The following is a 13,703-nucleotide window of genomic DNA, read 5'->3' as shown; positions in this document are numbered from 1 at the left end:
CGGTGCTCCGGCATGGTGGAGGAGTTCGTGGCGGAGAGCTGCAGCGCGATCAAGGCGCGGCACGACAAGACGGGCGACGAGCTGGCGGAGCTGCGGCTGCAGGTGCACCAGGAGTACCTGGAGGGGTTCCGGCGGCTGTACAAGAATCTCGGGCAGCTTGGGTACCAGAAGGAAAAGCGTCTGGAAGAAAATGACCGCCAGATCCGGAAGTCCCACATTCAGCTGGAGTTCCCGATCGAGAAGGTCGACCCGAACGCGAAGAAGCACTCCGACTTGAAGAAGGAGCTGTACAAGCTGCGCGCGCAGGTGGAAGAAGAGCTGGAGATGCTGAAGGACAAGATGGCGCAGGCGCTGGAGATGTTCGGCCCGACGGAGGACGCGCTGCACCAAGCGGGCATCGAGTTCGTGCACCCCGCGGAGGAGGTGGAGGACGGCAACCTGAACCGCCGCAGCAAGATCGTGGAGTACCGCGCGCACCTTGCGAAGCAGGAGGAGGTGAAGATCGCCGCGGAGCGCGAGGAGCTGAAGCGCACGAAGGTGCTGCAGGCCCAGCAGTACCGCGGCAAGACGGTGCAACAGATCACCGAGTAGGGCGGCGTCGCTGTGTAGTCCACCAGCTAGGCAGGTTACGGTACGTGAGCTTTCTATATTGCGAACGTGTTGTCGTGAAGACCGTGGTTTGCCTGCTAGTTGCCAAAAGTCTGTCGCGGACGAGCGGAAGGGTGGACGCCATCTCCGTGGGGCGAAGTCTTCCCGCGATGTTGTCGCCTTGGAGCTTGTGGTGATGGTTTTGTTACAGGTGTCGTCTCAAGGCTGCTGTGTACGTCGTTGGTGAGCAGCTGAGGTGTGCTCTCTGCCTGCATCATAGACGCAGCTCCTGTGTGCGTGAGGCTACGTCGCGTGAACGGAGTTCATTGCACAGCAAACTGGGAGCTCTTCTCTCCTCGCACTGTGAACGCCCCGTGAACGCACCGCGGCTCCCCACCACCATCACCGGTCCTGTTTGCCATATCTTTGCTCTTGCATGATGTATCCGTGGGCACCATCGCTGCGGCAGGGTGCCCTCCTACGCTGAGGTACATCGATGTATGACTGCTTGCCTTCTGAAACCCATATGTATGTATAGCGTGATGTTCTCGTGTGCTCTCTGGAACTCTATTCAACCGTTGTTCTCTCTTCGCATCGATGTATGTGTGGTGCCATGGAGGTAATGTGAGGTGGCGTCTTGGTCTGTGTCTGCGGGGCTGCTGCTGCTGCTACGCTGGTCGTTGGACACGTGCAGGTGAGCGTGTTAGGACGGTAGGTGCTGTCCAGTATAGGAAGCGGAGGAAGCGTTGGGGCGAGAGAGACATGCTCTCGCGCTCCGTCTCTCCTACCATCTCGCTTAGAGGTTCGACTGGCAGCACCCTCTTAGCGCTTTCTTTGCCCTCCCTTCTCGCTCTCCTTCCCCCAGATCCTCACCCCGTGATGTCTTCTTAGTAGTTTTTGTAGCCGTCCCGTGTTGGCTGTTGTTGTCAGCCACTCCCCCTGCCACAGCACGCGAAGAGGCGCACTTGACGACGGTGGCGGTGATGGTGCCGTGCGTCTTTCCCATGCGACAGGATTGTCCCCTCGTATGAGTGTGTGTGTGTGTGTCATGTTCACGTCTCTTCGCTTTCCTTCTGTTACGGTTGTTTCGCCCCTCCCCTTATCCATCCTCCCTCTTTCCCCCCTCCCTGTGTGGCATGTACTACGCGCCCATGTATATATGTATATATATATATATAGGTATATATGCATATATGTATGTATGTATAGTTCTTTTTTTTTGTATTATGTTGCCGGCTGCTGCCCCCGCCGGCTCTCCGTTTCTCTCACTGCCCCTCTCCCTCCCTCTCTCCCCCTACTCTGGCTTCTTCATCTTCAAGTCACCGTCGCGGGTTGTTGTTCCAGTGGTGTGCACGCGCCGGAGTGCGTGCGGGAGTAGCGGGAGAGAAGGAAAGAGGTCGATTGCAAGACAAACTCCTGGGGTGCCGGATGTCAGAGGCGAAAGATGCAGCAGCTCTTTCGACCTCTTCTTTCCACGCTGACTCGCCCTGAGCGGCATTCGTGACACACACCAACAAAAAACAATGACACAAGCAAGCATTTCACAATGAAGGGGACAACCACGGAAGTGAAGGAAGCGGCGGCGAAATGCGCCGCGCACTCGCGCCCTCTTCCCTCATCGTCACTTACGATGTCTGTGCGCGCAGATGAGGGCCGCACGTGCATCTGTTTACAGTCATGGACAAGCGAAGGCTGTCCATGGAGGAGCCTAGGGACGAATAGAGGAGGGAAGAGGCAAGCTGCCGACGTCTGCCCCTAAGGCAGAGGGGTCGTGGCCATCGCCGCCTCGCACCTTCCCGCTTCTCCCATTGCTCCCTTCGCGCCGTCATTCTGAAAGGGCCGCCTCCCTCCCCTTTGTTGAGCAACCCCGCCCCCGCACCCTCCGCTGCGTGTGCATACGGGAGGGGGTGGGGGGTGTGGACGCCGCACGCCACTGTTCACCGCTGCGCCTTTCTCCTCCCTTTGCACCCCTCTCTCTACCACACACGCACACTACACACACAGCACGCTCCCCGTCCATCTCTCTCTCTCCTTCCCTCTCCCACTAGAGCTCACGCCGGTGCCTCTACCTCTCTCCTTATTTATTTTTACCTGTTCGTGTTCTGCGGCTCTCTCCACCTCCTCCTCCCCCTTTCTCTACCGCCTACACGAGCCCACGACACTTTGTGTTTGGAGGCACTCGAGCGCGCACTAATTCTTTCCCTCGCAGTTGCTCCTGTCAGCTTTGTTACGCTCGCTTTATCCCACTGATCTTTCCCACAGGCACGCACTACCGAGACCTCGTACAGTTTCGTCGGTCGCAAGGTGCACCTCCCCTCCTTCTCCCCTCCCGTCTTCATTGTGCTCGTCGACTCTGTCGTTTGTATTTTCTCCTGTCCTTACCTCATTTTACCCCCCCCCTTCCCTCACGCTCACCCACCCGCCTCGCACAAAGTTGTGCACACGCACAGACCGTGTTTTGTTGCTCCGCGTGCGCCAGGACATCTCATAGTCACCGAACGTACGTGCCTCTACGTCTCTCTCTCTGTTTGCGCCCGCTTCTCCATTCTCCCATCCCAGTGCCGCCATGTTGTCTCGTGAGCAGAGCCCCAGCATCATGATCGACAGTGATGCCAACTCACTGACCAGCTCGCCAAGCTACAGCGAGCACAATATCCGCAACGGCGCCGCCGCACCCACATCCGCCAAATGTCAGAGCATCGCGCACGACGACCTGACCGTGGCTGAGGGGCCACGCAACGGTATTGTTCTGTCGAAGAACGGATCGCGCGTTCCCATCCAGACCAACTCGATCGACGCCGAGAAGCCACGCACGGCGTCGATGAACAGCAACGGCGCACTGCAGCCGACGGTGACGGTGCCTAACCTACACCTGAGCGGCTTGCAAGCCCAGCTGCGTGCAGCCAGCTCCACCAGCGGCGCCTCTGCTTCCCAGGCACGCGCTAGCGGAGCTGCGGCGCGGTTAAGCACTGCCAGCGCTGCCACACCGGCCTCGCCCGCTGCAGGCGCCACTCGCCCGCTCTCGGTGCCTGCGGCTCGGTTTGCCACCACTGTGTCCCAAACCCCGTCCGCGTCCATGCCGCGTGCGACGGTCATGTCGGGGAGCATTCGCCGCACCGGCGGAAGCGTTGGCTCGAAGGCATTCCTCCCGCGCGTAATCACGGCGGCGCCGGACTACACCGCCTACCCGTCCGACGTATCCAAGTACCTGAAGGATGTTATTCGCCGCCGTGAAGAGGCCCTGATGTTCAAGTTGTTGCCCACTGCCCAGCTGATGGACCAGGCGGTGCTGCAGGCGCAGTCAGCCTACGAGCTGATTGTGCAGCAGGAGGCGTTCGAGTTTCTCCAGATCTGCCACAAGCGCAAGGAGGTGGAGGCGAAGCGCAGGGAGCAGGAGTGCGCGAAGATGAATAAGGAGAAGATGGAGGAGCAGAAAAGGCAGCACAAGGAGGAGATGGCGCAGAAGAGGTACGACGTGGCTGCGATGGCGAAGCAGACGGAGACGGAGATCAGGGAAAAACTGAAGACGCTCATGTCGCTGCAGCCGAAGTTGAACATGGTGGCGGCCGTCATGGCCCAACTGCAGGACCCGGCGAGCGACTGCGCGCTTGTGGGGGCACTCATGATGGAGGAAAAGCAGCTGCAGAAAGCCCTCAAAAGTGATGCGCGGTACAGCAAGTCGAAGACAGCGGAAACGGACGGTGGCGCAGTGCCGTACTGGTGGAAGCAGTGCGTGTGCTCCTCCTTTAACGTCTCAGCCATGCTGAGGCAGGAGCCGCACCGCGCTAGCATCGTCGATGTGTCCTTTGCCACCAAGACGGTCGCCGACAAGAAGGTCATTGTCGTGAAGGATGGGGAGGGCAACATCGTGGCGTGGGCGCACACCCGCAGCGGCCCAGACCCGAACGCCCTGGCGGAGGCCTACCTGGCTGCGAAGCCGGAGGTTCCTGAGCTCCCAGTGAAAGCCTACAGAGGCGTGTTGTGGCCCAAGGAGGATGCCGCGGACGTGATGCGCAAAGCGAAGGCTGCCAAGAGCCCAACCGCCGACATTCTCCCCGAGGTGATCACGGTTCTCAGCTACAACGAGATGAGTTCGTCCGAGATGTCAAAGAAGGACGTTGCCGTGGTGGGTGAAGCGACTTCATAGCTCCGGAGAGGGGTGACGCATCCGCGCCTTCGTTGTCTTGCGGTCAATGCGTTTTCCTATCGCGCCTCTAGATGTCGGAAGACGTCGTTGTTCTCGTTCTCCTCTCGATGGTGTGCGACCTGTTGCGCCACCTCTTAGGGAGTGTGTGGTTGTATGGGTGTGTGTGTGTGTGTGCCTCTCCCCTGGGCCCTCCTTACCACAACGCTCACACCAACACGGAGAATGCACACACGGGCGGGTCCTCCCTCCCCTCTTCCCCCTCCCCCTCCCCTCCCCCCCCCATCTTCCGTCCTTTGTACCTTCTCGCGATGGCGGCGCAGGCATGCCCCCTGCACACGCCGCTCTTGCTTTCGTTGTTGTTTTTCCTTTTAAGGGTTGCGGCGTCCTCCTTCCGTCTTTTGTTCTCTATTCTCCCCGTTTTCACCTGTCTTGCTTCTTCCTTGCCCGTTCTCCGTCCCCGTGGCGATGTGGGCACGGGCGTGTGTGCGTGTGTGGAGCGGTGGCGCTTCCTCTGCGCCTCTGCCCCTTCATTCACCTGCGCTTCACCTGCCCTCGCCCCCTAACCCACCCCCCACCCCCCACTCTCCCCTCTTCTCCCCTCCACCTTCGCAGAGACACCACGAGGCCCTCATTTGTTTTTATGCGTTCCTCTGTGAAGTGAGCCCTTTCTTCGCATGCGGCTTTTCGCACGCTCAACTTCCGTTTCGACTTCCTAACCCTCCCTCCCCCCTCCCCATTAGAGAAGAGACTTGCTCTGTGTGCACGCGTATGCGCGGCTGCTGGTGTGCGCGCCTACCGCTGCAGCTCCGGTGCCGCATACGTATATATATACACGTGTGCGTGCGTGTGTGTGTCTGGCTTCATCTGTTCCCCATTTTGATGTCGCGTTTCCCCCCCCCCCTCTCCCCTTCCTTGGTTTCCTTGCCTCCGTGTGCGTGGGAGAGCTCGAGGAGTCCCGCCCCCCCCCTCCCCTACCCCACACCCCGCCTTTTACGATAGACCCGTGGCCCGTGCTCGTATGGGGAAGGAGGTGGGAGACGGACAGAGCCGGCTGAGGAGGGGAGGTGTTTGGAAGCGCCCACGCACAATGTGGCGGCTGCCACCCTCGCGGCCAATCGTCGCTCGCCGGATTGTCTCGGTGTTTTACTTTGTATCGTCCTTTTCGTTAGAATACAGATCAGCCCGCATAACCACGCAACAGCAGCAGCGGTGGCAGTGGCAGCTACATGGCAGAACACAGGCACAAATGTACAGGATAGCGCAGTAGGAGAGGAGTCGGCGAAGGGAAGCGAGCGAAACACACTGCAGCACGCAAGCAATCAAAAGGAGTCCCCAAGGTTCAGGGTCGACATCTCTCTGCTTCTCACGCTGCCTTCTGTTCTCCGTGACCGCTCTTCACGCTCAACTCGTGCTGTGCACTCGGCGTCTTTGGCTTTCCGTTGGCTGTTGCTGTTCTCCTTTCACGTTGTTCCCTAACTATTCGTAGCTTATACCCGTGCCGAAAACTATTACGTGTGTGTGTGACGCATGATGATGATCGGGTGCATGCAACGCCCTCAACGCAACCGGAAAAGGGGGCGCAAGAGAAGAGACTTGTATGATCGTCGTGGTTTCTTGCGGGGGGGGGAACTACAGAGGACAGCGAGGGCGCCGAGGCAGGTGACGGCGGCGGCAGAAAGGAAAGGCGGAGGTTAACGGGCGCAGGATATCTGTGAGAAAGCGGGTGGCAAGGACTGCCTTACGCGCTTTCCCGTTTCCTTCCCCGCCCTACGCCACGCTGCACCTTCCCCCCCCCCGCCCTTCTTCCGCGTCCGCCCGTTTTACACAGCCCGCGACTTGATCATCGTGTGAGGTGCATCAGAAGGGCAGCTCCCATCGGACTAGGGCCAACAGCGGTAGGGTGCTCTCACCCCTCCGACCCGCGATGCTTCCGATCGCTCCACTCCCTAACCGATATTCACCGGAGCGCATGTACGTCATCGCTTCATAACACACAGGCGCCGACTACTTCCCGTTTCCCCTCCCCTCTTCCCCTCACTCCCTCATGCGCCGCTGCACTGCCCCACACGCAGTCGCACACACCATTTCGAGTACGCCTCAGCAGAAAGCGTACCCCCCTCCCCCTACCTCCCGTTCACAAGCGAGATGGAGATGGATCTCATGACGCGGCAGGAGGCCGAGAAGGTGGAGAACGTCTTAGCGGACCTCGCTGAGGAGCTCCAGATTCTGGCCTTCTTGCCTGATGAGTTCTCCTCATGGGTGCGTGATGAATCTGTCGTGGCGGCGACTCTACGGGACACAAGCATGTACCTGCGTCGCTATGAGGAGCACGTCGCCCTCACGACGAAGGAGGCAGAAGCGAAGCACGACGTCTTTCAAGGCAGTCCGACTGTTGCAGGGCTGTGTGTGTCGGCGCTCTCGTCTCGGTCTAACAGCGGCCGTAGCTGCGGCAGCTGCAGCTCGTGGGCCAACAACAGTCGGCACGGCGACGGCACCGCTTCCGATCTGCCCATGTCGTCCTCCTCCCTCTCCCTCACGGCAGAATATGAAGAGGAGCGTCAGCGGGCAGTCAAGGCTGCCTGCTTTGTGTACGCCGCCAGCCACTACGGCGATCTGACTGCCGACGACGATAACGAGGCGGTGCTGCAGGTCAGCGACTACGCGCAGCTCGAACGTGACTTACTGACGGGAGCCCACACGACTGGCTCTGTGGACGCGGCGGACCTTCAGGCGCACCACTTGAGCACTCGCGCTCTCATCGACACACTGCGCGACGGCGAGTACGGCGACATTATGAAGTACCATGTGAAGCACCTGTACACGTCGCACTTCTCTTCCACAGGCGCGTCGCAGCAGCCCGGCCCCTCCGTAGCAGCGTCAGACTCGAAGGTGCTGACGCAAGCGTACAGGTGTGGTATCATCGATGAGGACCTGGACCACCTGCGGGAGCTCGTCGTCACGCTGCACCGCCTCATCCGTCAACGCAACCAGTCGACCGTCAACGAGGATATACATCGCTACCAGCTTCTCCACGACGCTGTGAACCGAGACCAGGCCGGCACGGCGGATGTGCAGGTGCTGAACCAACGTTACCTCGATATGAAGGCCGCCCGCCAACGCGAGGTGGCCGCCCTCGATCACGAGATTCAGGCGCTAGAGGAAGAACTGCAGTACGTGCAGCGCACGGCGGATATCGAGTTAGAGGCGTTTCAGAACATGCAGGAGACGGTGCAGGAGGACCGCCGGTGTTCGCTGCGCCAGCAACTCGAGGCGCACCGTAAGAACGCAGATGAGGTGGCGCGCCGGCTGCAGCTGGCGCAGGCCAAGGCGCTGGACGAGCTCAACACGCTGCGCTCGAACCGCACGAAGCGCGAGGCGGCGGTGAGCGGGGCAATCACTGAGTACGACGCTCAGAGCGCGTTGCTCGAGGCGGCGATGCGGCAGTTCAACCAAGAAGCCGAGGAGGACACGGAGCGCATTGTTGCCGTGGAGGAGGCGGTGGAGAAGCTGCACAAGGAGCGTGAGGAGCACGCCTGGGAAGTTATGGTGGCGGAGCAGCGACAGGAGCACGCCAAAGTGATTTGCGAGCGCCAGGAGCACGACGCGCGCGTGATTCAGGCTTACTATCGCGCCTTCATTACCCGCGTGCACACACAGCGGGAGCTCGAGAAGTGCGCCAAGAAGCGCAAGAAGAAGGGCAAAGCGAAGAAGTGAGCGAGGGCAGTCGCTACTGCCGCCTCTCCCTGCATCGAGAGGGGAGGAGGGAGGCGGGTACCATGGCGATGCTTTACTAGCAGTCGTCCACAATGGGAGGAAGAGTGCGGTGACCGCCGCACGGTCTCCCGTGTGCCTGCATGCGCCTCCAACTCGCTTGATTGATGTACACACGACGGCGTCTTTCCTTCGCCGCTTTTATCTTTTGCGCCCTCATGTGTGTGTGTGTGGGTATGTGTGGGCCCCTCTTCGATGTGAAAGACGTGCTCCGCGATGTGGTGCTCCTCGACGCCTGCGCCTCCTCTCTTGACCTGACCCTCCAGAGACCCCATAACACCTCTTGTTGCCCAGGAAGCAACCGAGGTGAGGGGCTGAATGGTACGGGCGGGGGATAGAAAATGTGGAGGAGCCACAGCGGTCACTCCAGCTTGAGAATTCTGGTTCCACGCGCGGCCAGTCTAGATCAACTATCCTGCGCCACGCAGCGCTAGCCCCTCCGTTGCCTGCCCCCCCCCCTCCCCCTCTCCTCGTTGGCCCGGTGTGGATCAGCCCACGGAGTGTACGTGCGGGAAAGGGACGCGTGAAAAGCAATGTGCAAGAGACACGGGCGCCCACGCCTCCGCACAACCCCTCCACCCCATGCACCTAGTGTCTTTCACTGCGCCGTTATTGCTCCTTCTGCCATCTCCCTCACCCCCTCCCCCTCTCGCCTTGCTCCGCCTATGCCGCCGTATCGTTGCGGTGGCGTGCACACATGCGCGCAGAGTCATTGTGTTTTGCTCCTGTAGAGTCTGTGGCAGACAACATGTCGTCATCTGCCCGCACGTCCACCTCTGCCGCGCAGCTGGGTAATGCAGCCTTCGACAGCAATGTAAAGATGAGCGCCGAGTTCTTAGCCCTCACATACGGCGCTCTTGTGCAGCAGATGGTCGAGGAGCTCACTCAGGAAGACGATGTGGAGCAAGTGAACCAGCAGCTCTACAACATGGGTCACCGAATCGGCGCTCGGCTGATCGAGGAGTACAGCGTCCGCAGCGGCGCTGCTCCGTGCCGCACCTTTAGCCAGGCCGCAGAAGGCGTCGCTCTCGTTGGACTCCGCATGTTTCTCGGCGTGAGTGCGGAGGTGACACAGGTGAAGGACGCAGCCGACACGTTTGCAGTCAGCTTCCAAGATAACCCGCTCGCCCTATTTGTGGAGCTGCCGGATGGACCGCTGCGAGAGTGCCTGTGGTACTCGAATCTACTCTGCGGCGTCATCACCGGCGCGCTGAGCCTTGTCGGGCTGCAGACGGAAGCCCGCTTCTCACGCGACAAGCTGCGCGGCGACTCCAAGAACGAGATCATCCTTCACTTCAAGGGGCGGGAGCGAGAGTCGTTTCAAGTGGAGCGCAATTAGCGATGCGTACCAGCCCTCCCCCCTCCAACAACCCCCCTTGCCCGGACACACATCCGCGTTCGTGGTGGCTCCTGCTCCGGTGTGCCGCGCTAGCGTACGTGTTGCTGTATGGGTGTACCCTGTATCTGTGCGCGTTTTGTGTGTGCAGGGGGAGGGGGGAGGCGCATGTTGGGCAGAGCGCGCCTACTGCCGCTTCTCTGCCCGTACGCTCTTCCTTCGGTCTTTGTGTGCGGTGGCTTTGGTCGTCTGCGGGACTGATACATATACGTTCTTGTGCGGAGGGTGGGACGGGGGGCGGGGGAAGCGCTGACGGGTACGTGTCGTCTACCCCCGTAACCCTCCATTTGTTTAGTTGTGTGTGTGTGTGGTGGGAGTGTCTGTGAGATCCTTTTACTGCTTTCAGTGTCGGTGTGTGCGTCCCAGCCCACTCCACCCACTCTCCTGCCCAACCATTCCTCTACCTCTGTGTGTACGCACTCCACCCATCGCAGGTCGCTGGTGTGCTTGCCAGAAAAACGGAGGCGCCGCCCTCGACGCACGCCTCATGACGGTGCTATGTCGCTGAGTAGTGATGGGGGTGGGGGAATGGATTCGAACGCGCAATGGCGTCCCGCTGAGTGGTGGGGATGCTTGACATCCAGGGAGAGGTGAGCACGTGTGTCTCAGCATTCGCCGTGCAACTCTTCCCCCACACCCCCTCCCCACCTCCCCCTGAGATGGCTATGCACACGTGGCACGCGCAGACCCCGTCCAACGATTTCGGGACTGCGCATGTCCGGTGTGTCCCCCCTCCCCCTTCTCTCTTCTCCACCTCCGCTTCAATCTCGCTTTCTTTTTTTACCAGAGCGTAGCTATCGGGCCCGCCTACCCGTGTACCCGGAGGACGTGCGCTACTCTCGGCAACTGCGTACTCGTGCCATCACACACACACACACACACAAACGCGCGCGCGCACGCACACATTACGGACTGAGGCTGCGCGTTGAAACCGGCAACTGCCAGATAAGTAAGAAGAAAAGGGGTAGCGTCGCACAGAGGACGTAGCCTTACGCTGCTGTCGTTCCAGTCCACCATCACCCCTTCCCTCTCCCTTCCAGAAAATGGAGTACGCCCAGAAATCTGCGCGGCTGCCTCGCAGCGCCGGGGAGAAGGAGCGGTGGAAGCGCGTCATCGTCATTCTCGAGCACTGCCCGCTGCAAACCATCCAGACGGACCGAGGTTTTGAGCTGCTGAGCGACCGCCACCGCGCCTACCACGCGCGGCACAATCAGGACCCGGCAGATTGGCGTCCCGACGTGGTGCACCAGTGCTTGCTGCATCTGCAAGACTCTCCACTCAACCGGGCAGGCATGCTGGAGGTGTTCCTGCGCACCAAGAAGCAAGTGTGCATCGCGGTAGATCCGCGTCTGCGCGTGCCGCGCAACGTGCGTCTTTTCGAGAAGATGATGGTGTCGCTGCTCTTCAAGCTCAAGGTGCGCGCGAGCACTGGCTACCTGTCCCTACTGCGAGTGGTCGGCAACCCCATCACGGATCACATCCCAGCCGGCACCCGACTGTACCGTGTAGAAAAGGATGGCGATCTCATTGACCCCTTCACGTTCTGCGCCTCCTGCGGGTACGCGGCCGACGTCCTCGACGAGCAGCGCGCAGACCGCAAGATGAGCCTCGCCCGTCGTCGCCTCACCTCGAGCACGAGCGGGACGCTAGAAGAGACGACAGCGGAAGCCGGTACCGAGGAGTTCGTGGAGACGCAGCGCAAGGCCGCCGAGCGGCGGCAGTTCCAGCCGTTTGCCTTCATCATTGGTGGTATGTCACGCGGTGACGTCTCCGTCGACTACGCCCGACCAGGCGAGGTGTCGAGCATCCGCTTAGGGGATCGCGGTATGTCAGCGGCGGCAGTAATTAGCACCCTGCTGCACGGCTTCGAAGAGGAGTGGCTGCGTGAGGACAACGAGGCGTGCTGAGGCATTGCCCTCCTCCCCTTCACCACCCTTCCCCTGCACCATCTCTTGTTGCTAAAGAGGGGTGCGCGCACCTGTGTCCGTGCATGCACGTGTATGCTCTCTCGATCTCTGCGCACGTCCCGCTGTGTGTGTGTGTGCGGCGAAGTTAACCCAAGGAAGGTACCATACGGCGCATGCAGAACTAATTTCGATTAAGTGCAAAGCGTGTTAAGCAAAGGGAGGTGTGCCTGTGTGTATGCTGGCGTGTGCATCTGCTTGCGGTTGTCGGACACCTTACCCAGGCGGCAGCTCGCGCTGGATGGGACGCGGCCACCTGTCAATGGTATGCACCCTCCCCCTCCCACCCACACTCCTCTGCCCATTGCGTGCAACACAGCCCTGACAAACAACGCAGCGAAGAAGCCCCAAATCGCCATCGTCGCCTGCCTCCTCGTGACTGTGCGCTGTTTTGTTGTACCGGGGGCAGCGGACGCTTGGGCGGACACGGCGCTGGCACGGAGGCCACGTCGCCTGTTGCTAAAAAAGAAAACCATGTGGCGTGGCTGTCCCTGTGCACATGTGCAACTCCCTCGTACGGGGATGTGGGCTTTAGGCGCATCTTTTGTTTTCCCCTCCTCTCGCACCCGCTCTTCTCTACCCATCCCCTGCCCCCCTCCCTTTTCATGTGCTTGAAGTATCGACAAGGCACGCCAGTGTATAAGAGGGCGAGCGCGCACGCATGCATCTATCCAAACCCGTCCACACACACGCCCACGCACAGCAATCGATATAGTGTCAGTGGGGAGGGTGAGAAAACAACGAGAAGAAGGGACTTTTGCTTCGCCGCTGGAAATACACCTGCAACGACGCACGCGTACGCATTCTTGCGAAGGCGCCTGCCTCCCTCCCTCCTTCCCTGACCGCCGCGCAGCAGAGCTCTCCCACTCCCCTCGGCACTCCCTCTGCTGAGCCGTGCTGTCTTCGTCTTGTGCTGTTCTCCCACCACCCCCTCCTCTCCTTTCTGTTTTCCTTCTGACGTTCTGAAAACAAGCCCACGACACGTCCGCACCGCGCATCCCTCTCGCGCACGCGGAAACCAAACACACACACACACACACACCGAGGAGAGCTCCTCCTCGCACACGAGCGCGTGCCATTCGAAGTGGATTCAGTGCTTGCGCGGCTTCGGTGCGTCGAGGCCCCATCGCTCTCCCTCGCCCGCCAACGCTCCGCCCTCCTCCTCCTCCTCCTCCTCCCTTTTCCGTTCCTCGGATTGCTGACTGATTCTTTTTTTGAGTAGCCCTTACCTTACACGCGCATATATATTCATATATATTTATATATACTTATATATCTTCCTCTGAAAGGTCTCCTCCTCCTCCCCCCTTCCTCCTCCCCTTTCCTGGACCCTTTTACGTAAAGGGTCGCCTTTGCTGCACGTTAACCCGGTCCCCCNTGNCCGGNGGGCGAGTTCTCTCTCTGCATGGAAGAGAAGCTCTGCTGGAACGACGGATTCATTCGGCGGCGCTGCGTGTTCGACGCAAGCAGCATGATCTCGCCAGCCTCGTCCCCGTGCCGCATCGTCTGTGAATGGGCCTGGAGGGAGGTCATGGTGTCGACCCGCCGCGTGCCACCGGAGACAGGCGCCTCCTCTGTTGTGCTGCCAGACACCATCAGGTCGTGGTGTTGCGCCTGCAGGCGAGGCAAGGATGAGCTTGAGAACTCAAGCGATGCCGCGCCAGTGAACGGCGGATGCGTAGCATCTTCACCGCGCCTGCGAGGAAAGCAGACGGCACCATCACTCGTGTTGTACGCGTTGGCCGATTCCTTTCGTTGGGTAAATATGTTGACGGCCTGCGTGGCCGTATCGAGCGACTGTACCTCAGCACCAACAGCGCGGAACTTCGCCACCTGA

The 13,703-nt window shown here is 60.3% G+C and overlaps 5 protein-coding genes across 5 annotated transcripts; all 5 read left to right on the top strand.

The window, feature by feature from the left end:
- LMXM_16_1425 (paraflagellar rod protein 2C) lies at positions 1–591 on the top strand (the record flags this gene model as incomplete). Its single annotated transcript, XM_003873783.1, has 1 exon — positions 1–591. A coding segment is annotated over one exon (591 nt), but the record flags the coding sequence as incomplete, so codon positions are not given.
- Positions 592–3,664: 3,073 nt separating this feature from the next.
- On the top strand, positions 3,665–4,735 carry LMXM_16_1420 (conserved hypothetical protein; the record flags this gene model as incomplete). Its single annotated transcript, XM_003873782.1, has 1 exon — positions 3,665–4,735. The coding sequence occupies one exon, from the start codon at positions 3,665–3,667 to the stop codon at positions 4,733–4,735; it is 1,071 nt and encodes a 356-aa protein (XP_003873831.1).
- Positions 4,736–6,880: 2,145 nt separating this feature from the next.
- Positions 6,881–8,449, top strand: LMXM_16_1410 (conserved hypothetical protein; the record flags this gene model as incomplete). The annotated part of the gene is made up of 1 exon (XM_003873781.1): positions 6,881–8,449. The coding sequence occupies one exon, from the start codon at positions 6,881–6,883 to the stop codon at positions 8,447–8,449; it is 1,569 nt and encodes a 522-aa protein (XP_003873830.1).
- An 805-nt stretch (positions 8,450–9,254) lies between these two features.
- Positions 9,255–9,845, top strand: LMXM_16_1400 (trafficking protein particle complex subunit-like protein; the record flags this gene model as incomplete). Its single annotated transcript, XM_003873780.1, has 1 exon — positions 9,255–9,845. The coding sequence occupies one exon, from the start codon at positions 9,255–9,257 to the stop codon at positions 9,843–9,845; it is 591 nt and encodes a 196-aa protein (XP_003873829.1).
- A 1,100-nt stretch (positions 9,846–10,945) lies between these two features.
- LMXM_16_1390 (conserved hypothetical protein) lies at positions 10,946–11,809 on the top strand (the record flags this gene model as incomplete). The annotated part of the gene is made up of 1 exon (XM_003873779.1): positions 10,946–11,809. One exon carries the CDS (start codon positions 10,946–10,948, stop codon positions 11,807–11,809), a length of 864 nt encoding a protein of 287 aa, XP_003873828.1.
- Between the last annotated feature and the right edge of the window lie 1,894 nt (positions 11,810–13,703).

This window comes from Leishmania mexicana, chromosome 16 (assembly GCF_000234665.1).
Source record: "Leishmania mexicana MHOM/GT/2001/U1103 complete genome, chromosome 16".
In the NCBI taxonomy this organism is placed as follows: domain Eukaryota; phylum Euglenozoa; class Kinetoplastea; order Trypanosomatida; family Trypanosomatidae; genus Leishmania; species Leishmania mexicana.
This window is presented reverse-complemented; position numbering and strand designations above follow the sequence as displayed.